Source organism: Rhinatrema bivittatum, chromosome 3 (assembly GCF_901001135.1).
Source record: "Rhinatrema bivittatum chromosome 3, aRhiBiv1.1, whole genome shotgun sequence".
Classification (NCBI taxonomy): domain Eukaryota; kingdom Metazoa; phylum Chordata; class Amphibia; order Gymnophiona; family Rhinatrematidae; genus Rhinatrema; species Rhinatrema bivittatum.
In genome coordinates this window covers 295,457,819-295,481,409 of record NC_042617.1, presented here as the reverse complement: position 1 = coordinate 295,481,409, position 23,591 = coordinate 295,457,819, and the positions used below count along the sequence as shown (strand labels likewise).

Here is a 23,591-nt window from a genome sequence, read left to right as displayed (position 1 = left end):
ACAAGGGCTTAATTTTTTATCTTAAAGATGTCAGCAAGCTAGATGGCATGTTCAATAAAATTAACTGCCCGGTCTTTTCTATCATCCACCTTGTGTTTAAGTGAGTCAAAATAGTGAAGCTAAATCAAGATTCCAAACTTATCTTCAAAACCACCAATTTCAAGAACATACAAGAAACATACATTCTGTTAATTAGTTTTTTAATCCTGATGATGAAATTACAAAGGAAGCCTGACACGGCCAATGTTTCACTTGAAAAAGCTTCATCAGGGGTCACATCAATAAATGGTTTTTCAATTCAAAAACTATAAAAAAATAAAAAAAAATCAACAATATCAGCATTTCAGAAAATGTTTTTTAAATATTTTAACTTATCTACACAGTCCCACAAAAAAGGAATACCATGCCCCTCATCACTCCTCACTACTCAATCATCCCTTCACATGCTCATATCCCTGTCCAACATTCAACACCCCCTGCCACATCCTCGTCCCCGTGCTCCCTCTCTCCCCAATTCAACTTTTTGCCCTTCCTTCTCCCCTTCCCTACCCAAAATACCTCTGACCACCTCTCCCCTATCCCCCAACCCAGCCGCCCCACACCTCCAATTTTCCCTTTCCATCTCTTCCCTGCCCAGCAGCCCCCACCTTTTCCTACCCAGCAACCCTAACCTCTTTTCCCCACCCCTGCCTTCCAGCCCAGTACATTTCCCCCTCCTCCTGGCTACCAGCCAGCAGAAAAGACTTGTCCAATCTAGAATCTCCCTCCCTCTTTATCAGCAGCAGATGAGGGCAAGAAGTATTGAGAGGAAGATGAGGCAGCAGCAGTGGATCTACAGAGCACACACCTTTCTCCCTCATGCTCCTGCTTTCAAAACCAGGCTCCATGGGGTGAAGAGAGCATCAGCAGCCTCACTGCCAAGCCAGGCAGAAGAAGATAAAGTTGGTGTCCTGCCGGGCCCATTTGAACAGGAGTTGGTGATATTGTGCTCTGATCTGAATGAAGGAGGAAGGAACATCCTCTCACTGGCCAGGAAGAGAAGGAAGCAAGAGCAGCTTCCAGTCACACCCAATAAAAGAGAAGTCAGCCAACTCTTGCCCAGACTAATAAGGAAAGATCAGTCTTCTGCTGGCTCTGCGACACCTCCCGGGACTTCGCGACATACTAGTGTGTCCCGACACACCTGTTGAGAACCACTGTTCTAGATGATCTCAGCCTCACAGATAGAAACTACAAGATTAAAAGCATTGATTTATTTAACTCTTTTCTATACCGACATTCATGATACAAATCATATCATATCTGTTCACAAGGGACAGGGGGGTTGTAACAATAATATTGAAGAGGAAGATAAGTTACAATAAAACAAGGTTATGTGAACTTGGAAACACAAATGTGCCGGAGACAGAGGAATAACGTTGTAAACTTAACAAGGCTATACTAGAAGTGCATTGGGTCGGAAATAAGGCACTCTAAATATATATATAGAACTTATATACAATCATGAAACTGGCTAAAAATACGGGGCTGTGACAGTGTACTGGGGGGAGGATTAGCAGGGGGTGAGGGGGGATAATGATGTTAATAGAATGAACGACGAGTAATGAGTGATGTAAAGTACATTGACAACTCTGACTAATATATAAAGACAATTGAAATGGAAATTATGTATCACAAATGACTATCCTAGCTCTCTGGTTCACATGTTTTAGATGTGTTAATCTATAATATGCATGTCACTTTTGTAAACAGTTGTGATCTTCATTTGGAATGACAGTATATAAAATGTATAAATAAACATAGCAGGAAAAGACAATTTTAAGAGCAGACTTTCTCAGCAGGGAGAATCTGGACCCAAGAGAATGGGCCTTGTCAGATGAGGCGTTTCAGTTGATTCTGAATTGCTGGGGTCTCCTATTCCTAGACCTCCTGGCGACTTCTCGCAATGCAAAAGTTCCACGATTCTTCAGTCGCAGGAGAGATCCGAAGTCGTTGGGGGGGATCGATGCCCTAGTGCAGGAGTGGCTAGAAGACTAGTTGCTTTATGCCTTCCCCCATGGGCAATGTTGGTCAGATTAATCCGAAGGGTCGAGCACCACAGAGGGCTGTGGTATGTGGATTTGCGGCGGCTCTGGGGGACCCTCCCCTTCGACTTGCGGTGCACAGGAACCTGCTAAGCCAGGGTCTGGTTCTTCATGAAGATCTGACTCTTTTTCTCTTATGGTATGGCCCTTGAGAGGGCTCAGTTGATGAAATGTAGATACTCAGTAGCAGTGATTTCCACTTTGCTTAGGGCTAGTAAGTTCTCCACTTCCTTGGCCTATGTGTGAGTTTGGCAAGTGTTTGAGGCCTGGTGTGAAAGGTACAAGTAGCAGCTCTCGCCTGTTTCAGGAGTCAGGTGAATGGTGGTTCCTTATCAGCTCATCCTCATGTGGCCCATTTCCTGAAAGGAGTGAAACATCTTTGTCCTCCCTTGTGGTTTCCAGTATCCTTATGAAGTCTAAATTTGGTCTTGGATTTCTTAGTGGGTCCTGAGTTTAGACTGATGCGTAGCCTGCCCTTGTTACTAGCCTTGAAAACGGTGTTTCTTATGCAATTTGTTCTGCCTGGAGAGTTTCTGGGCTGCAGGCCTTGTGTTGCTGGGAGCCTTTTCTCTGGGTGACTTCAGAAGTGATACAGATGCGTACAGTTACTTCTTTTTTACTGAAGGTGGTCACTGAACTTCACTTGTATCAGTCCATCTCCCTGCCGTCTCTGGAAAGAAAGAGAAATGTAGAGGAGTATTGTCTGTTGTGACCCTTGGTTGTCGGGAGACATATCATCCGGTATCTGGAGGTTACTGCAACTTCGAAAACAGATTGCCTGTTTGTTCTTCATGGCAGTACTAAACAAGGAGAACTGGCCTCACAGGTTATAATAACCCGCTGGATTAAGGAGGTAGTCACAGCAGTATATGTTGATGCTGGCAAGCAGTTACTTAAGTTAGGGCTTATTCCACTAGGGCTCAGGCAGTGTCATGGGCGGAAGTTAGATTGCCGTCTCCTGTTGACATTTGCAGAGCAACGACGTGGTCCTTCTTATACACCTTTTTCAGGTTTTATTGTCTGTGTGCAGGCCCAGGAGGATGTACCCTTTGCACATGTCTTTTTGACTGGACTGCGGGCAGCCTCCTGCCCTATTCGGGAGTAGCTTGGGTACATCCCACTTGTTCTGGATTCATCTGACTGGATGCTGAGAAATGAGTCTGTCCACAGTTGCTTTTGAAGAGATTGGCAGGCTGATGTTGTATGTGTATGTATATATGTGTGTATGTATACTATGACGGCAGTTTGCTTCGTCTCCATCTGCTGGTTAAGGTGCATAACACACTTGTTCTGGATTCGACTGTCCTAAAGAAAAGGGAATTCAGGGAAGCAGTAATTTCTCATTTTTTTTTCTACTTGGTTTATTGTGGAAACAGTTTTTTTCATTCAGCTGCAAACCAGTACATTCATTATTTGTAAATGGGTTTATTACAGCAAGAATTTTAAAGAAATAAATTCCAAAACACAACCTTGTGGGTTGGTGGGGGAGGTTACAAAGACTGGAGGGGATGTGTATTCAGTTAATGGCTGAGATTTGTAACAGGGGTCATTGTAATTGAGCAATGGGATCATCTGTGCATGAGAGAGCTGTCATCCTGGTGGTTTTATACTAAAGTGGTGTGCGAATGTCCTTGATTCTGTCATTTGGTTTTTACAAACTCTATTCCAGGTGTATGACTCTTTAAACTCAGTTGCTTGTTATAGTTTAGATTAGAAGTATGATTAGTGAGCTACTCTTGTTTCATTTTTTTATTATTTTTTTGACTTGACAATTTCCTTCTGTTCCTTTTGGGCTTCTGAACCCAATGCTGGTATCATAGCACCATGGGCTTTCATTTGCAGCTACTGGGGATTTTACACCTATTTTTAAGGGCCGCCTTTTTCAGTTTTTATTTTATGCCTGGGAATTTCAACATTAGAACACACACAAAAAAAAGTGGAAAAATGACTGTTATAACCAAGGTCCCTGGTCTTATGCAGTTCTGTGGCCATAAGGACCATAAGATTTGGCTAGACTTGGCCAAATTGCTGTGGGAGACCAGAAACCTTTAAAAAAAACAAAACAAAAAAAACATTGGGAGTGGGACAGTGCAAGGTGCATTGTCCTTCTCCTTCCTGCCCCACAAGAGGATGATTAATGGCAGTGTGAGAGCTGACAATTTCCCATTTGCCTTCCCCAGTTCCCCTCTCCCTTTTTCACTCACTAAGGTAAACAGGAGGAGGAGATGGGCAGCTTTGCAGGGTCTCCGACACCCCCTTTCTTCTCCCCTGCCAGGCCTGAATGTTACCCTTTCAACCATGTGATTCAAAGTGTGACACTTGGGCCTGGCAGAGGAGGAGAGGGAGGGGGTGAAATGGAGTGACTTGGGGATCGTGGGTTGTGAGAAGAATAGAGTGAGCCTAATGGAGATCAGGAAGAAGAGAGCAACAGAGTGAACTGGAGATTGGGTCAGGGGAGGGAGGGACAGTATTTCCTAGGATAAGCAAGATGGTATTGCTCACACATGGGTGACAGATGGAGCCCAGCAAAGAAAACTTATGCCAGAGTTTTTGGAAATTTAACTAGGCACACTGAGCGTGCTCAGCATACCCTATACCATGCATCCACGCAGTGTCCCTCTTCAGTCTCTTTTTTTTTTTTTTTTCCTGCAGAGCTTTTGCCTTGCGGTTAAGTGAGCTCTTAGCTTTTTCCTTGAAAATTGCCTTTGGGAAAACTTTTCACCTGTTTTTTTTTTTTCCCACATTCTATTGACGCTGGGTCCTCGCATTTCCTCTCTGTAGGCTCCTTAGTCAGGTTTTTCAGCATTCCCGGTAAGTTATTTTTGCTATCATTCCCCCCTGTGTCAGCAGTGCCTCTGTGTCTGCCGGCTTTGACTCTCTGCTGTCACCGCTCACGTTTTACTTTTCTTCTTTTTGTTCATTATGACCTCATTCGGGTTTTCATCGATGCCCCCAGTGCCCGAGGACCATATCCATCACGGACCCCCACGAGATATGTCTTTGCCTTTGGGCATTGCATGATGTCCAGTGTTGCCACATGTGTGCCCAGATGATCTCTAAAGGACATCCCGCTCGACTCGATAAGGTGGAGAAACTCTTCTGGTCAAGAATGTCCGAGCTATTAACATCTGCATTTGCAGCATCTGCACCGATGGACCTTGGAGCTACACTGATGGACACTGCACTATCGACATGGGTGGGGCCTTCGGTTATGTCAATGCCACTGGCCCCTGTCAGTTTCTTCCAGGTTGAGGATGTCTGGTTCATCATCGACCTCTGCACTGGTCACTTTCAGTGTACAGTGCCAGGCTTGGGGAGGCACCAGCTAATGCCATGATGCCCCCGAAGTAACCCAGTGGCGAGGAGTGCCAATCCACCATTGCTGCTGGGGGTCCGCGATGGTATCCACCGATCCTGATGCTAGTTGGCGATCCACCTCGGTGGTCCGAGGAAGATCTTGCACTCCTCCTGCCTCTGTCGGTGTTGGCATCATCAACTTTCGAGGAGGAGCTGAAGTGGTGAGTCCAGCTGGTGGTGGAATGGGTGCTGCAGGGCATCAAGCTTGTGGCACTGGTACCGATGCCAGCACTTTCTGTTCTGGCCCTACTGCTGGAGTGGCTCAATGTGCTCATCGGTGCTTTCCTAACCCAGCTGGCATCTATTCCCGGGATGCCATCGATGCCCGGCGGGGCACAGATGCTTCCCCACCGACCAATACAGTGGTCATTGCCAATTTCTCAGAGGAGGAAGCGTCACTTAAGCCGACAGGGATGCCAAGGCCTGTAGCACCTCGTCCAGCTTTGCAGAGGCCAGCACCAGTGCCTATGCCTCTGGACAAAGGTAGAGTACCTAGGGTGCCATCCCCTGTGGACTACAGTGAGGACGAGGCTCCATATGACCCCTGAGGGGTTGACACTGCAGATTCCTACTCAGAGGATCTCCCCATATCTCCTCCAGAGGAATGAAGGAAGTCTCTACCAGAAGATTTAACCTTCGCAGGTTTTGTGTGGGCGATGACCAAGGCCATCCCCTTTCATTTGTTGATGGAGGAGGATGCCAGGAACAAAATGTTAGAAACCCTCCAGTTCATGGAAGCTCCTAAGGAGATAGTGGCAGTCCTGGTGCATGAGATGCTTAAGGAGTTGCTGCTGAGGATCTGTGAACAACCCTTCACAGTACCTCTCATGAACAGGAAGGCGGATGGGGTTTACATTATCCAGAAGGCTACCGGATTCGATAACGTCAGCTGCCGCACTAATTTGTGGATGTTAAATCCATCCTCAAGAGGACCAAGCACTCTCAGACCCACTCCTCGGCGCCCCCGGGGAAAGATCACAGGGCGATGGATGCTCATGGGAGGGAAGTATTCCAGGGAGCCATGCTCATTGCTGACATCGCCTCCTACCAGCTCTACATGAGCCAACACTCGCAGAACATCTGAAAGTAGGTGCAAAAAGTGGCTGAACAGCTACCTCAACAGCAGCAGGACACCCTTATGTTGCTGATGCATAAGGGCCTAAAGTGAGGAAAACATGAGATTCATACAACCTACGATGTTTCTGAAACTGCACAGAGAGTCTTCGGTGCCCACAGAATGGCATAGCTGCAGGCCTTGGATCTCCTACCGAAGGTACAGGAAAGACTCACTGACTTGCCATGTATGAGAGAGAATCTCTTCGGAGGTAAGGTGAGGGATGCGGTATCCCAGTTTCGGGACCACTACAACCTCCCAACAATTTTTTGTCAGCACTTATGACCAGCCTTCCTCAACTAGGAGGTCAGCGAGACAGTCAGAGGAAGTATTTTTACTGCCACAGGAAGTGCTATCTTCTGGCCCCTTGCTCCCGTTTACAGCAGGAGAGCTCCTGTGGCCATCCCAGGCAGAAGAGAACTCTCAAACCCCAGTCGGCACCCCAGTCAAATCCTGAGACTGGATTGTAGGGAGCATAAGCCAGCCACCTGTACCCGAAATGCTGGATCTTCCGGTTGGGGATTCTTTGGACCAGTGGGTTCTGTCCATCGTCTGTCAAGGGTACAAATTAAACCAATGGGGTGTCCTCCAAATTGCCCTCCGTGCTTGTTTTGGGGGCCAATAGTGCACTGATAAGGAGAGCTCTTTGCCCTCTTAATGGCCAAAGAGGTTGAACCTGTTCCACCAAGGTGAAGGGGTAGGGATTCTACTCCAGGTACTTCCTGATTCGAAAGAAATCAGGAGGACTTCATCCAATCCTAGACCTGAGGCCTTGAGCAAGTTTCTAAAAAGAGAAAGTACAAGATGGTTTCCCTGGGCACCTTGATTCCCCTCTTGCAGAAAGGGGACTGGGTATGTTCCCAGGACATCTACATTCACATCTATCTTACCAAGTCACAGGAAGTATCTCAGATTTGTGGTGGGAAAACAGCACTTCCAGTACAGAATGTTGTCTTTCAGGCTAGCATCGGCCTCATGTGTCTTTACAAAACGCCTGGCCAGGTGGGGGCACACCTCCCTAACAGGTCGATCCAGTAAAGTGTGCTCCGTCAGAGCGCACTGTCACCCTGCTCTGGACGCGTGTTTTCCCTTACCCCTTATTCAGTAAGGGGAGGAAAACACGCGGCCCACCCGCGGCACCTAATAGCGCCCTCAACATGCAAATGCATGTTGATGGCCCTATTAGGTATTCCTGAGCGATCCAGTAAGTAAAATGTGCAGCCAAGCCGCACATTTTACTCTAAGAAATTAGCGCCGCCCAAAGGTCGGCGCTAATTTCTTCCGGCGCCAGGGAAGTGCACAGAAAAGCAGTAAAAACTGCTTTTCTGTGCACCCTCCGACTTAATATCATAGCGATATTAAGTTGGAGGTCCCCAAAAGTAAAAAAAAAGTAAAAAAAAAAATAAAAAAATTTTGAATTCGGCCCGCGGCTGTCGGGCCGAAAACCGGACGCTCAATTTTGCCGGCGTCCGGTTTCCGAGCCCGTGGCTGTCAGCGGGCTCGAGAACCGACGCCGGCAAAATTGAGCGTCGGCTGTCAAACCCGCTGACAGCCGCCGCTCCAGGCCAAAAGGAGGCGCTAGGGACGCGCTAGTGTCCCTAGCGCCTCTTTTTCCTCGTTTGCACCGCGTCGCCTAATTTAAATACTGGATCGCGCGCACCGGCAAGGGGCCGGTGCGCGCGCCGGGAGAGCGGGCGTTAGTCCGCTCTCCCACGGACTTTACTGGATCGAGCTGTAAGCTGGGAGTGCATGTTTTCTCTTATCTGCAATCAGCTGGTCAAGAGCACATATCAGGCAGGAGCCACTCGATCCATGCACTTGACCATTTGGGTGTTGGAGTCACTGGAGTTCGTCACCAACTACCCAAAGTCCCATCTCAGCCCTTTACCTCAGTTGGACTTCATAGGAGCCCTGCTATACACAACTCAGGCAAAAGCCTTCTTGCCACATTCCAAGGCAGTTAACTTGATATCTATAGTGGCAGTGATTCAACAGAGCCAGAAGGGGTCAGCTCGGCACATGTTCAGGCTGTTGGGCCACATGGTCGCAACTGTCCATGTTACTCCCTTGGCACGTTTGCACATGGACAGAGCACAATAGACCCTGAGGTCGCAGTGGCACCAGGTTATGCAGAGCCTCCAAGATCACTTCCGAATCACCCCGTCTCTCCGAGACTTTTCCTGGTGGTGGGTACTCTCAAATTTGGAACAGGGCATATTCTTCCAAAGTACCTCTATTCAAATTGTCCTAACCATGGATGTGTTCTCCCTGGGGTAGGGAGCTCATGTAGAGGGTCTCCACACCCAGGGCCTCTGGTCTGCCAAGCAAGCATGTCAAATCACTTCTTGGAGCTCTGGGCAATCAGGTACATGCTGTGGGCTTTGAAAGATCGGCTGTCCAGCAAAGTTGTCCTGATCCAAACAGACAACCGAGTAGCTATGAGGTATGTCAACAAGCAGGGAGGCACAGGATCGTACCTCCTGTGTCAGAAAGCGGTCCGGATCTGGTCCTGGGCCCTGATCCACAGGATAGTGCTCAGGACCATGTATCTAGCTGGAACAGAGAACATGGTAGTGAACAGACTGAGTCATGCCTTCAGCCCCCTCGAATGGTCTCTGTACCGGGGTGGGGGGGGGGGTAGTAAACCGGATCTTCCACCTCTGGGGGAACCCAGATGTGGCTCTACTCCCTGTACAGGACAGAAGGCAACCCAGCCTTGGACGCCTTTGCCAGCCATTGGGGCAAAGGTCTTCTGTATTCGTATGCGTGGTGAAGAGTCTCTTGAAGCTTCATGAGGTCAGAGGGACTATGATTCTCATAGCCCTTTATTGGCCGAGACAAGTCTGGTTTCCACTCCTTTGGGAGTTGTCCTTTCGGAAACAGATCAGTCTGGGGACTTCCCCAGAGCTCATCACACAAAGACTATGGTAGGTTTTGGCATCCCAACTTCTCAGGCTCTGTCGCTCACAGCCTGGATGTTGAGAAGTTAATTCTGCAACTGTTCAATCTGAGTATGTCTCTGGTCCTGGTGGCTTCCAGAAAGCCTTCCACTAGGAAGACTGAAGTAGAGGAGGTTTTCCATGTGGTGTGAGAAGGCCCTGGATCCATTTTCCTGCCCCACACAAAAACTGGTTGGTTACATTCTACATCTATTGGAGGTTTGAAAACCAACTCCATTAGAGTTCATCCGAGTGCAGTTGGCACATATCACCAGGGTATAGATGGTACGCCCATATCTGTGCAGCCGATAGTTATATGTTTCATGTGGGGCCCTGCTTCAGTTGAAGCCTCCCCTAAGACCTCTTGCTGTGTCTTGGGACCTCAACATGGTGCTAGCTCAGCCGATGAAAGCTCCCTTTGAGCTGCTGCACTCCTGTGACCTGAAGTACCTGACCTGGAATGTCATATTTTTGGTGGCGGTCATCTCAGCGCGCAGGGTCAGCAAGCTCCAGGCCTTAGTGACTTATCCACCTTACACTACGTTTTTTCATAATAGGGGGGTCTTGCATATGCACCCTAATTTCCTGCCTAAGGTGGTGACAGATTTGCATATTAACCAGTCAGTCATCCAAACATTCTTTCTCAGGCCCCTTTCATACCAAAGCAAACGAGCACTACACAGTTTGGATTGCAAGAGAGCCTATTTAGAGCAGACAGAAGCCCATAGACAGTCCACTCAACTTTTTATTTCTTTTGATAGAAATAGGTTGGGAATTGTTGCCAAACACACTATCCATTTGGCTAGCAGATTGCATTTCCTTCTGTTTTGCTCAGGTTAGACTGCATCTTAGGAGTCATGTCAAGTCGCATTCTGTCAGAGCCATGGCAATGTCAGTGGCCCACTTGCGAGCAGCTCCCATGGAGGAGATCTGCAAGGCTGCAACATGGAGTTCTCTTCAAACATTCGCACCCCATTACTGTCTGGACAAGGATGGCCAACGTGACCCTAGGTTCAGCTAGTCTGTCCTCATGAATATCTTCAAGGTGTAGAACACAACTCTCCTTGCCTGGGGCCCATTGTTTGGGTTCAGGCTGTCTCCCCCTCTGTTACCAGCGGCATTGTGGATATGTCATGTCTGTTGGTCCCCTTTTGTGTTGGGAAGCCACCTGTAGCTAGGGATTCACCCATGTGTGAGGACTACCATGCTGCTTGTCCTAGGAGAAAGTAGAGTTGCTTACCTGTAACAGGTGTTCTCCTAGGACAGCAAGATGTTAGTCCTCACAAAAACCACCCTCCACCCCATGGAGTTGGGTTTCTCCTTATATTTTAATTTTTTATATAATTCTATGTAATAAAGACTGAAGAGGGACCCCACGTGGTATGGGGCATGCTCAGTGTGCCTAGTCAAAGTTTCAGAAACTGACATAAGTTTTCCATGCCGGGCTCCATCTGATGAAGTCGCCTATGTGTGAGGACTAACATTCTGCTGACATAGAATACCTGTAACTGCTGAACTGAGCGTATAGGGAAGGGAGGGATGGACAGAATAAACTGGGAATAAGGGGCAAGGAATAGAGAGAGGGAGTGAATTGCAAATGGGCGGGCAGAAGTGAGCTAGGATGAGTCAGGAATTCTGAGGGGATGGGGGAGGGAATGAACAAGGATTGTAATGGGGAGGGAACCAGAATAAGTGAGGTGATTCTGTGGGAGAAAAGTGAGAGAGAGGGATCAAGAGGGGCTTTGGAAGGGGGGGATAAGGGAAAAAGACCATGGAGATGTGATTAGGGGGGCCCCTGTGACTTTGTTCTTCTCCACTCCATCCCAGTCTTCCCATCCTCCTGAATCTCATCTCTAGTCCTCCTTTCTTCATCCCTAGTCTCCCACCCTGCCCCTCTTCTCTCTCCCTCCTTTTCTCGCATTTCTTCCTTATCCACTTTGAATCCCTCATCCTCTCCTTCTCCCCCCTCTGTCATCCTCCATGCCTTCCCTCTGAACCTCCTTCCTAAGATTCCTCCTTCCTCTGCAGTCTCCTCTTCCTATTCCCAGATCCCTTGCCATGTTTCCTCCCTAGTTCTAATCACTAAAATCCTTTTCTTCTGCCAGTCCACACCCTGGTGGATTATGCATTCCTACCAAAGATGGAGATGGAGAAAACTGACTTGATGTCACTAACATATAGCCCTGCCCCCAACATTAGCATGCCAGTATTCTGTCTCCAGCAAATGGTGGACATGCATCTCTTTAGTGGGGATTGCTCGTGTTATACAGACAAAAAATAGGGAAAAAAGAAGAGATTGAGCTTCTGAGGTGACACCAGGCTGGTCCCTCCCTCAGTTGAGCGGTTGATCCTCAATGCCTGGACAGATTTAGGCTCTAAAAAAAGTGTCTGAGGACAAGGGGGTACTCGGTTCTCCCCCCGTAGCTGCTGGCCCAATCGTGCTTTCAGTCTGGAAGAGCTGAGCTCAGGTAAAAGAGAGGATGGAAGGTGATGGGATCTTCCTTTGTTAGTCATTTGTCGCCCTCAGTGCTGAATCCCCCCTCTCACGCCTCTGCTGGAGAGTGTAAGCAAGCATCAGTCTGGCAGTGTGGGTCGGCAGAGAAGGCAGTGTTCGCTCCTAGGCCCCACGTCACAGTTTTTGTTGGTTGCAGCAAAACGCGATTAGGCTGTGGTGGATGTGGATTTTTTTTTTCCTGTGAGTCTGCTCAGTGGGACACTGGCCTAGAGTATGCATATGTGCACAAGCCTGCATCCTAGACTTGAGCACATAGTTGTGGGAGTAAATCCGTGCATGCATTGGTATCTGTGCGGGAAACTACATACACTGGAGAGTGGCCTTTTGGTGACAGATAATGGTGCCGGAGGCTAAAAAGTCTAAATGTCTATTTGTGTGGCTTGTCATATAAGGGCATTATAACCATCTTTCACTTCGCCTGTGCCAGCACTGTCTAGAGGCTCAAGGCAAGTTTTCTCCCAAGGATTTTGCCATCATTGGGGCATGCCCCCCTACCAGTGGAGGACTTTGTGGAGGGAGCGCCAGAGGCAATACGATGGTCAGTTCCCCTTTTCCTTTGTTCCAAAATGGGAGGTGCATCCCTGGGGGAGCACTCAGAAAGCGCCATGTTCGGTCCTATGGGTCCTGGTATGGATTCAGCCACTTTCTTCTGGGTGGAGTTTTTGCAAGGGTTACAGGCCTTTCTGAAAGGGCATCCAGCAGAGGCTAAGCAGCCCCGTATAGAGGGAACATTTCATAAGTCTTCCCACTTGGCATCCAAGTTGGGCAAGCGCCTTAAAGAGGCTGTACTTGGTGAGGAAGGGAAGGATGAGGATTGTGACTTGTTGGATGATTCCTGTGGTGACTCAGAACTCACACCTCTGGAAGAGGGGGAAATTCCACCTGACTTGAAGTCACTTAGGGCTCTACTCTGCTTCTTCCACAAGGATACATTGCCAAGTCAGTTGACTCTGACCCTGAAAACGCTTGGAGTAGACAGGGGTGATACTATGGGACTACAGAAGAAAGATCCCTACTTGCTCACCTTGCGCAAGGCATCCAGTTTTTTTCCGTTCCTGGCACCAGTGCAGGAGTTAATCACCCTTGAGTGGAATACTCCAGAAGCAAGTTTTGAAGGTGGGCATTCCTTGGCAGATCTGTACCCTTTGGATCCAAAGCCAAGGGAGCAGTTGCGATTCCCAAAGGTTGATGTCCTGATATAAGAACATAAGAAATTGCCATGCTGGGTCAGACCAAGGGTCCATCAAGCCCAGCATCCTGTTTCCAACAGAGGCCAAAACCAGGCCACAAGAACCTGGCAATTACCCAAACACTAAGAAAATCCCATGCTACTGATGCAATTAATAGCAGTGGCTATTCCCTAAGTAAAATTGATTAATAGCCATTAATGGACTTCTCCTCCAAGAACTTATCCAAACCTTTTTTGAACCCAGCTACACTAACTGCACTAACCACATCCTCTGGCAACGAATTCCAGAGCTTTATTGTGCGTTGAGTATCACCAAGCAAACCACCATCCTGAGCAGCTCTGGATAGTTTGAATGAGGCTATCCTCAAACAGGCGTTTGAAGTGATAAGAATGAATTTACAAATAGCTTTTTGCTGCTGCTTGGTGGCCTGAGTAGGTTTGCATCTCTCAGGAGACTCAAGAGTGGGAGCCAAAAGTGGGCCAGCGATGGAACCAGGAGATGCATTTACAGCTGATACTGGCTGTGACTTGATGCGTACAGCTGCGAGAAGTGTAGCTTTCGTGATGGCAAGATGCCTGCTGTGGCTGCAGAACTGTTCGGTGGATATGATTTCTAAGTTTAAATTTGACAAGATTACCCTTTAAGGGTTCTCTCTTGTTTAGGAATGAATTGGAAAAGATGGCGAATAGATGGGATGACTCCAAAGTTACGCGATTCCCAGAGGATAAGAAAGCAGTGTTAAATTTTGGGGCAAGAGGCTGCTCCAGGGCCAGTGAATCAGAAGTTGTATCCCTTTGGAAGATCTTATTCTTTTGGCCTTTGAAGGCAAATAAGGATGTAGGCTCCAAGACTGGAGCATCTCAGTCTTCGCAGTGATGGTGCAGATATCTGGAGATAGGCAGATATCTATGATTAGCAGTTAATTTGAAAGATTGTGAGTCACACCGAGACCGTGCTTCTGGTGGCTCCAGGTTGGCCATGGATACCATGGTACACCGATCTCCAACAACTCCTAATGGGTAATCCTATGAGACTGCCGGTCAGGGAGGATCTTCTGCATAAGAGCTTGATTGTGCATGTAAATCTGGGTCTGTTTTGCCATACGGTTTGGTCCTTGAAAGGGCTTGTCTGCTGTGGCAGGTTATTCTCTGGCCGTGATATCCACATTGTTTCACCCTAGAAAGTTTTCTACATCTCTAGCTTATATTGGGGTTTGGAGCGTATTCGACAGCTGGTGTAGGGTGAGAAGTTGTCATCCTCTGAGTAGAGATCCCATTGATATTAGAATTTTTGTAGGAGGGTTTGGCATGCTATAGAGGGCTCGTTAATGGTAGGCCCTTGACCTCCGATCCAGATGTATCTAGTTCTTGAAGGAAGTTGAGCATCTATGTCGTCCCTTGTGTCTAGCAGTGCCTCTTTGGGACCTTACATAAGAACATAAGAAATTGCCATGCTGGGTCAGTCCAAGGGTCCATCAAGCCGAGCATCTTATTTCCAACAGTGGCCAATCCCAGCTACTACAAGTACCTGGCAAGTACCCAAACACCAAGAAGATCCCATGCTACTGATGCCAGTAATAGCAGAGGCCATTCCCTAAGTCAACTTGATTAATAGCATTTAATGGACTTCTCCTCCCAAGAACTTATCCAAACCCTTTTTAAACCCAGCTACACTAACTGCACTAACCACATCCTCTGGCAACAAATTCCAGAGCTTAATTGTGCGTTGAGTGAAAAATAATTTTCTCCTATTAATATTAATCTGGTATTGAAATTTTTTGGGGGAGGTCCTACCTTTCGGCTGCTGTGTGATCTCTCCTTGTGGCTGCTTACTTTGAAAACGATTTTTCTGGTGGCGATTTGTTCGGTGAGGCATATTGCCGTGAGCCGTTTCTACAAATAATTCTGGGGGCGATGCAGCTCAGGACTGTATCTTCCTTTTTGCCCAAGGTGGTATCTGAGTTCCATTTGAATCAATCTAATTTCCCTGCCTATGCGGGACAGGGAGAGAGATGAGCCAGATTTTCAGATGTTGCATGCCTTAGATGTGAAGATGCATCTGATATGCGGTACTGGAAGGTTATTTGCTCTTTGAAGAAGACTGATCAGCTGTTTGTTCCCCATGGTGGAAGTAGACAACGAGGCCCAGCATCATGGGTGACAGTAGCCCCGTTGGGTTAGAGGCCCTCATGGATACCTGTATGGATGCATATGTTCAATTGCCCAGGCAAGTCGGGGTGCATTCTGCTAGAACCCAGATGGTCTTGTGGGTGGAAATTTGACTGTTATCTCCAATTGAGATTTCCTAGGTGGCAACATCGTCCTCCTTACATACTTTTCTGCAAGCATAGCCGCTTGGATGTTAAGGCTCAAGAGGACGTGGCCTTCACATGGGCGGTATTGACGGGAGCGCAGTCAGCCTTTCACTCATTTCAGGAGTCGCTTTAGTACATCCCACTAGCATGGATTGGCCTGCCTGAGTGCAGAGGAAGGAGAAATTATTCTTAAATAATTTCCTTTCCTCTAAAGCAGGCCAATCCACAATTTCTTCCTGGGCTGCCTACTTGATTTTGGTTTCAGCTCGTCCCTTATTTGGGAACAATGCAGAGTTTTCTTTGTTCTGAGTTGTTTGAAGGACTGGCAAATGGAGAACCAACCCCTTAGATGTTAAATTTTTTTTTTACTGAGTTGAGTTGGCTGGCAGTAACGAGTCGGCTGTTAATAGTCCTGATTCAAGTATAATGAATTTTTCCACAGTTTGGCTTTTCTAGAGATACTGGCAGACTGATGTCGGAGAATGGCTTTATGTTGATGTCAACGAGTCACTTTACTCCTTCATCTGCTGGTACAAGTGCATAACCCACTGGAGTGGATTGGCCTGCCTTCTGTAGAGGAAAGACCATTATCAGATAAGTAATTTCACTTTTTCCTCTAATAAAGAACCAAATTAAGTGGACACAGAAATCAGAAAAGTACATTATAAAAATAAAGTTAAAAAAATGCATTATTTAAATTGCAAATTTGCCTCATAATTGCCACAGAATTTTGAAAACTGCCATAGGAAATCGGGGGCTCTGGTTATAAAGCACAGGAGAAAAATCAGTGGGGAAAAGTCATTTTTTCCACAATTTTTTTTTTTTTACTCACATTGAAATTCCCAGGAAAAAGAAAATAAAAACTGAAAGCAAAAGTCTCTACCTAATTCTATCTCTTTCCAGCTCATGTAGTACAGTGATCATCCTCTGCCATAGACCATACATCTGGGCTTCTTCCAGAATCCTGTAATTGTGGGCCCTAAATCCAGCCACTCAGTTTCACTACTGTGCAATAATTGGCTCCCATCTCCACTGGGGTTGTGAGCTCTACCTCCACAGCAGCATTCCCATGCACAGCCAGCAGGAGCCAAGTCTTGGTCCAAGGATCAAACACAGGTCCTGTGCCTGGCACAGAACTTGCCTCTGAGCTGCCAGGCTGGCCTGCTGCTCTTATAACTCTTTGCTCTGTTTTATTTTTTTTTTCCCATGTTAACCTTACAGCGACCTCAACTTTCAGCAGAAACGAAGACTCCAACACCAAAGTTTGACCTGTTGGCCTCGAATTTCCCTCCTTTACCTGGAAGTCAGGCAAGCACACCAGGAGAGCCTGTACTGGAAAACAGGATGTCTGACATTGTGAAAGGCATTGGCAAAGAGAAGGTAATATATTCTAGTTACAGGACTAGCAGCCTCTGCAAGACAGCCAGATATTTTATAACTGACCAGGCTGGTCTAATTCAGGAGCTGATGTAATTCAGGAGTTAGTGTCCAAGAGATGGTGGTTGAACTGGTACTGGATTTCTCCTTGGTCAAGTTCCCCCGCCCCCCCCCCCCCCCCCCCCCCCCCCCAACAAGCCTATAATAAAGTCCTTTCTCTACCACAAGTCATCGTAAAATTTAGAGGGGAGCGAGGGGTAAAATTCTGTTTATGTCCATACATCATGGAGGTGGCTACATGTGTAGACAGCAATGTTTGGCAATCAGTTTGGGAGCTTATTGAAAACAGCATCATGGTTCAACAGGCTCCTGGGGAAAAAAAAATGTAAGGTCCCATAAAAAATGACAGGGGTAAAAAAAAAAAAAGATATCTAAGTGCATACCACCACCACCAGCTAATGGGAATGCACATTTTTTTCAGCATCTGATACAAAGCACACACACGTACTCCGGCAAATAAAAGTACATGTGCTGCATGCATGCTTGAGCTGGCACAGAGGCAAGTGTTACATATGTTGTATGCATCCTCACCTGTGGTAAACATAAAAAAATTGCTGTGTGCATTCCATTGAGAATTTATTTAGGAAGTTTTTAGTGGGATAATTTAAAGTAAATCTTAAGGAAAGGATCTCAGTTGTTTAATGTCAAGAAATGGCAGCATATACTTGTGTTTCGAAGTATTACTGACAATGACCAACATACAAATATAGAAAATGCATGCCATGGAGAGAGGTGCAAGAGACTAAAGGCATAATTGAATCTTTAGGGGTAGATATCACTTGTGTGTTGGGGGGGAGTGTAGCGATAGGAGTATACTACCATCCACCTGGCCAAAATGAGACGGATAGTGAAATTAGGGAAGCTAAGCAAATTGGTAGTGCAGTAATGGGAGATTTGTTACCCCAGAATTGACTGGGTAAATGTAATATCAGTGCATGCTAGAGAGAGAGAACGTTCCTGGATGGAATAAATAACAGCTTTATGGAGCAGTTGGTTCAGGAACAGTCGAGAGATGGAGCAATTGTCAGTGAAGATGAGAGCAATTGTCAGTGAAGACCAGGATCTGGTGAGGTAACTATAGTGGGGGTCACTTGGCAATAGTGATCATAACATGATCAAATTTGAATTAATAATAGGAAGGGGAGAAAAAGTAAATCCATGGCTCTAGCACTAAACTTTCAAAAGGGACACTTTGGCAAAATGAGGAATATGATTAAAAAAACCAAAAACCTGAAAGGTGCAGCTACAAAAGGTAAAGTGTGCAACAGGTGTGGACATTGTTTAAAAATGCCATCTTAGAAGTGCAGTCCAGATGTATTCCATGCTTTCAGAAAGGTGGAAGGAAGGCCAAACGATTGCCAGCATGTTTAAAAAGTGAGGTGAAAGAGGCTATTTAATCCAAAAGATCTTCATTCAAAAATTGGAAGGATCCATCAGAAGAAAATAGGATAAAGCCATAAGCATTGGCAAGTTAAATGTAAGAAATTGATAAGACAGGCTTAGAGATAATTTGAAAAGAAGTTGGCCATAGAGGCAAACATTCATAATGAAAACTTTTTAAAATATATCTGAAGCAGAAAATCTGCGAGGGAGTTGGATCATTAGATGAACAAGGGGTTAAAGGGGCACTTAGGGAAGATGAAACCATTGCTGAAAGACTAAAATTCTTTGCTTAGTTGTTTACTGAAGAGGATGTTGGAGATGCCTGTTTCAGAGACTGTTTTAAAGGGTGATGATTAGATGAACTGAACCAAATTATGGTGAACCTAGAAGATGGCTGCACTTGACCCCAAGGACCCCGCCAACTTTCGCCCTATCTCCAATCTCCCTTTCATCTCAAAAATCATGGAGAAGGTCGTCAACTTGCAACTTACAGAATTCCTTGAAACTCACAACCTTCTCCACCCCTCTCAATTTGGCTTCCGTAAACACCTCAACACCGAGACCCTTTTACTTTCCTTGACTGACTACTTACTCAGGGGAATGGATCAAGGTCACAGCTACCTTCTTGCTCTACTGGACATTTCAGCAGCTTTTGACACCATAAATCACACCTACCTCCTTGCCCGCCTAACCGACATTGGCCTTTCCGGCACAGCCCTTAAGTGGTTCTCATCCTACCTCGACAATAGGAAATTCACCGTGAAAATAGGCAATGCTGAGTCCTCCCACTACGCCCTTGCCCAAGGAGTCCCCCAAGGCTCCTCCCTCTCTTCTACCCTCTTAACATTTACCTCACCCCCTTGTGCAAAGTCTTATCAGAACTTGGCCTCAAATTCTTTCTCTACACTGATGATGTGCAAATCATCATACCCATTCAAGGCTCCCTATCTGACACCCTTGAATCCTGGGGAAACCATCTCGCTGCCATCAACTCCTTACTTACCAACCTCCACCTTGCTCTAAACACTGCCAAAACTGAACTCCTCCTCATATCCCATCACCCCCTACCAATCCCACACTCTCAATTGACTCTGCTATCAAGATTCCTCATGCACAGCCCTGCGCAAGGAACCTGGGGGTCCTAATCGACCAACAACTGAACTTCAAAAAACATATCAGTGCCATACTCAAAGAGGGTTTCTTCAAACTTAGTCTTAAAAAACCTGAAACCTCTCCTTCACGCTAGTGACTTCCGCACTGTCATCCAGGCAACACTGGCATCCAAGATGGATTACTGTAACTCCCTCTTTCTTGGCCTACCCTACTCCTCCTTAAAGCCCCTCCAAATGCTACAGAACACTGTAGCCAGAACCCTCTCCAACGCTCACAAATACGACCATATTTCCCCTACACTGAAGGACCTACACTGGCTCCCTATTCCCTCCCGCATCCTCTTTAAATCCCTGACCATTATACATAAAGCCTTATATTCCCATCACTCCAACTGGCTGGCAGATCCCCTCCAATTTGCCTGCTCGAATCGTCCGAAAAGGACCACTAACAAAGGGTCCCTCCATGTGCCATCAAGAAAGCACACCTCACAGCTACAAGGGATCGGGCGCTCTCCATTGCTGGACCTATGCACTGGAACTCACTCCCAACCCACCTCAGACTTGAACCTTGCATCACCAAATTCAGAGCCCAGCTCAAAACTTGGCTATTCAAACAAGCCTTTCCCCAACACCCTTGATGATTATTGAATTGTGATGGATCATGACCTGAATTTGACTATGACCTTGTTCTTATGACATTATAGTTCACTTGTTGTTTGTTCCTATACTTATCTGCTCTCCTTATGGTTTTTTGTACCCCTTACCCTTCCCCTGTTACTTGTAATTTCCATTGCTTTTGTTCCATGTAAACCGAGGTGATGTTTAGACTAACATCGGCATAGAAGACGTTTTAAATAAATAAATAAATAAGATGTAGTAGGCCAGATTGACAAACTGAAGAGTAGTAAATCACCTGGACCAGATGGCATACACTCCAGGGTTCTGAAAGAACAAAAAATGAAATTTCAGACTTATTAGTAAAGATTTGTAACCTATCATTAAAATCGCCAATTATACCTGAAGACTGAAGAGAGTGGCCAATGTGACCCTGATATTTAAAAGGGGGTTCAGCAGTGATCTGGAAACTATAGACCGGTGAGCTTGACTTCAGTGTCAGGAAAAATTGTGGAAACTGTTATAAAGAATAAAATCACAAAACATTTAGATAGACATGGTTTAATGGGACACAGCCAGCATGGATTTACCCAAGGGAAGTCTTGCCTCACAAATCTACACTTTTATGAAGGGGTGAATAAACATGTGGACAAAGGAGAACCTGTAGATATGGTGTATTTGGATTTTCAGAAGTCGTTCAGCAAAGTCCCTCATGAGAGGCTTCTAAGAAATCTAAAAAGTCAAGGGATAGGAGGCGAGGTCCTTTTGTGGATTGCAAACTGGTTAAAAGACAGGAAACAGAGTAGGATTAAATGGTCTGTTTTCAAGGTGGAAAAGGTAAAAGGTGGAGTGCCTCAGGGATCTGTACTAGGACCGGTGCTTTTTAATATACTTATAAATGATCTGGAAAGGGGCATGTTGAGAGGTGCTTAAATTTGCAGATGTCACAAAATTTTGCAGAGTAGTTAAATCTCAAGCGGATTGTGATAAATTGCAGGAGGACCTTGTGAGACTGGAAGACTGGGCATCCAAATGGTAGATGAAATTTAATGTGGACAAGTACAAGATGATGCATATAGGGGGAAAATAACCCTTGCTGTGGTTACACGATGTTAGGGTCCTCATTAAGAATTACCACCCAGGAAAGAGATCTAGGTGTCAGTGCATAACACATTGAAATCATTGGCTCAGTGTGCTGTGGCAATCAAAAAAGCAAACAGTGTTAGGAATTATATTAGGAAGGGAATAGTGAATAAAATGGTGGATGTCATAATGCCTGTATATTGCAACATGGTGAGACCTCACCTTGAATACTGTGTGCAGTTCTGGTCGCCGCATCTCAAAAAAATATAGTTGCACTGGAGAAAGTACCGAGAAGGGTGACCAAAATGATAAAGGGGATGGAATGGCTTCCCTATCAGGAAAAGCTAAAGAGATTAGGGCTGTTCAGCTTGGAGAAGAGACAGCTAAGGGGGTAGTATGATAGAGGTCTACAAAATCATGAAAGAACTTGAATGGGTTAATGTGAATTGGTTATTTACTCTTGGATAATACAAGGACTAGGAGGCACTCAATGAAGTTAGCAAGTAGCTCATTTAAACATATAGAAAATTATTTTTCACTCCACGCATAATTAAGCTCTGGAATTTATTGCCAGAGGATGTGGTGACGGCATTTAGTGTAGCTGGGTTTTAAAAAGGTTTGGATAAGTTCCTAGAGTAGAAGACCATAAACTGCTATTAATCAATAAGGATTAGTAGCCTGGGATCTATTCATTTAATGTTTGGGTACTTGCCGGGTACTTGTGACTTGATTGGCCACTGTTGGACACAGGATACTGGGCTTGATGGACCCTTGCTCTGACCCAGTACGGCATATCTTGTGTTCTTATGAATCAGTTTGAGGTGGTGGGGTGAGTATAGGGGTTGGTTATGTTTGAGGTGGATAAGGTGTTAGTGGTGCATTTCTTCATGTTGGTGGCATATCTTGTTTGTTTCAGGAGAATAGAGAGATGCCAGCTGGTTGCTCAGCTCCTGCTCAGGAAGAGCAGCTGCACAATCCTATCCAGCAGCTGGCCATAAGTACAGCCGAGGTGCCTGCACTAAGGTAATAGTGGAATAAATGAAAAATGGCAAGGCAGGTGGCACCTTTATAGATAACCAGTTTACTGAGGCATGAGTTTTCCAGGACAGAGTCCATTTGGTTGGATGCATGAAGTGTACTACAGGAAGAGGGTAAAATAACCTCCTGTACTACACTTCATCCGAAGAGTTGGACTCTTTCCTTGAAAGCTCATGCCTCGATAAATTGGTTAGTATATAAGGTGCCACCTGCTTCGTGTCATTTTTGTTTCACCAGACTAACACGGTTAACCCTCTGAAGATTTTCATTGCTGTAAAGGAGTCCCTTCAGGAATTTCTGTTATTTCCACTGTTTCTTGTGACATTGTTTGTCTCAAGTTCTTAAATGTTGTCATGATGGGACAGATGTATTTAATAGTGCCGATACACCTCAGTCCTGCCCTGCAGCACCTTCCAGTTCAGTGCTGACTCTCCAAACCCTACCCCTCCCAACTCCAACCCACGTACAGCTCTGCACTGCACCTCATTCCTGCCCTGCAGTAATCTCCTCTCCCTGGCATTTTCAGTTCTAGGGTTTTTTGTGAGTAGGCTGACTGGAATGCAACATTGTGATGAATTGTTGCTGCTGTTAAAATTATTTCCACAATGCTTAATTTTACTTTTTTTTTAGCACAACTCAGCAGGACAAGAAACTGGATGAAGTCTCAATACAAAAGGAAGTTGCTAGCCAGACTTCATCTTTGCCTGTATGTCCTCTTAGCACTGCAAAGCCACCCAGGGTTAACACCACTTTACCTTCTGCCACTGTATCACCTGCTGTGATTCTACCGGTAAGCAACAGCTGTTTTATTTGATTTCTAACTAACATAATAGTTGATTAAAGGTGCACTGAATACACGTGGGGAAAATCTGCACCAAAAAATGTGTAAAATTTACGTTTGTTTCTCAAAATAACACAATTTTTGCTGTTAGCATTCTGCACCCTAGATACTACCCTGTCAATTCATGATTTACCATGCCTGCCCCACACCGGCCTCTGGTCTTCCACCCTCAACTCTGAATCCTGCCCCAGCAGCACCGTGAAACATGAGTATGAATAATGGGAGATTAAAGGTGGGGGTGGATAAGGGAAATGGTTCAGGACAGAGAAGCGTAAGGACATAGACTTGGGCAGCGGACACTGGATTGGGGAAGGAGGAAGTGGAGGATGCAGAGGAGACAGTAGGGGATCTGGATTATTGGGGGGGGGGGAGGGGAAAAAGACAAACCTGCAGTTTTGTAGGGTGGGACATAGAGGACAGAAGATGTGAGATCAAGGGGATTGTGTTGATAGGGAAATGGATCCAGGATTGGGGAGAAAGATGAAAACAAGCTGGCTGCTTTGAAATACATGCAAGGCAGGTAACTGCAGGCTGAGGAAGGTCTCCTTATAAAAGAGCTGGGCAGTCTA

The 23,591-nt window shown here is 46.0% G+C and overlaps 1 protein-coding gene across 5 annotated transcripts in view; it reads left to right on the top strand.

The window, feature by feature from the left end:
* Nucleotides 1-23,591, top strand: part of LARP4 (La ribonucleoprotein domain family member 4) — a 182,159-nt gene that overhangs the window by 143,776 nt on the left and 14,792 nt on the right. For all 5 annotated transcript variants that reach the window (XM_029594991.1, XM_029594988.1, XM_029594986.1 and 2 more), the window contains 3 exons: nt 16,735-16,893; nt 22,060-22,166; nt 22,812-22,971. In XM_029594991.1, coding sequence (XP_029450851.1) covers nt 16,735-16,893; nt 22,060-22,166; nt 22,812-22,971 — 426 coding nt within the window. The remainder of the gene's footprint in view (nt 1-16,734; nt 16,894-22,059; nt 22,167-22,811; nt 22,972-23,591) is intronic.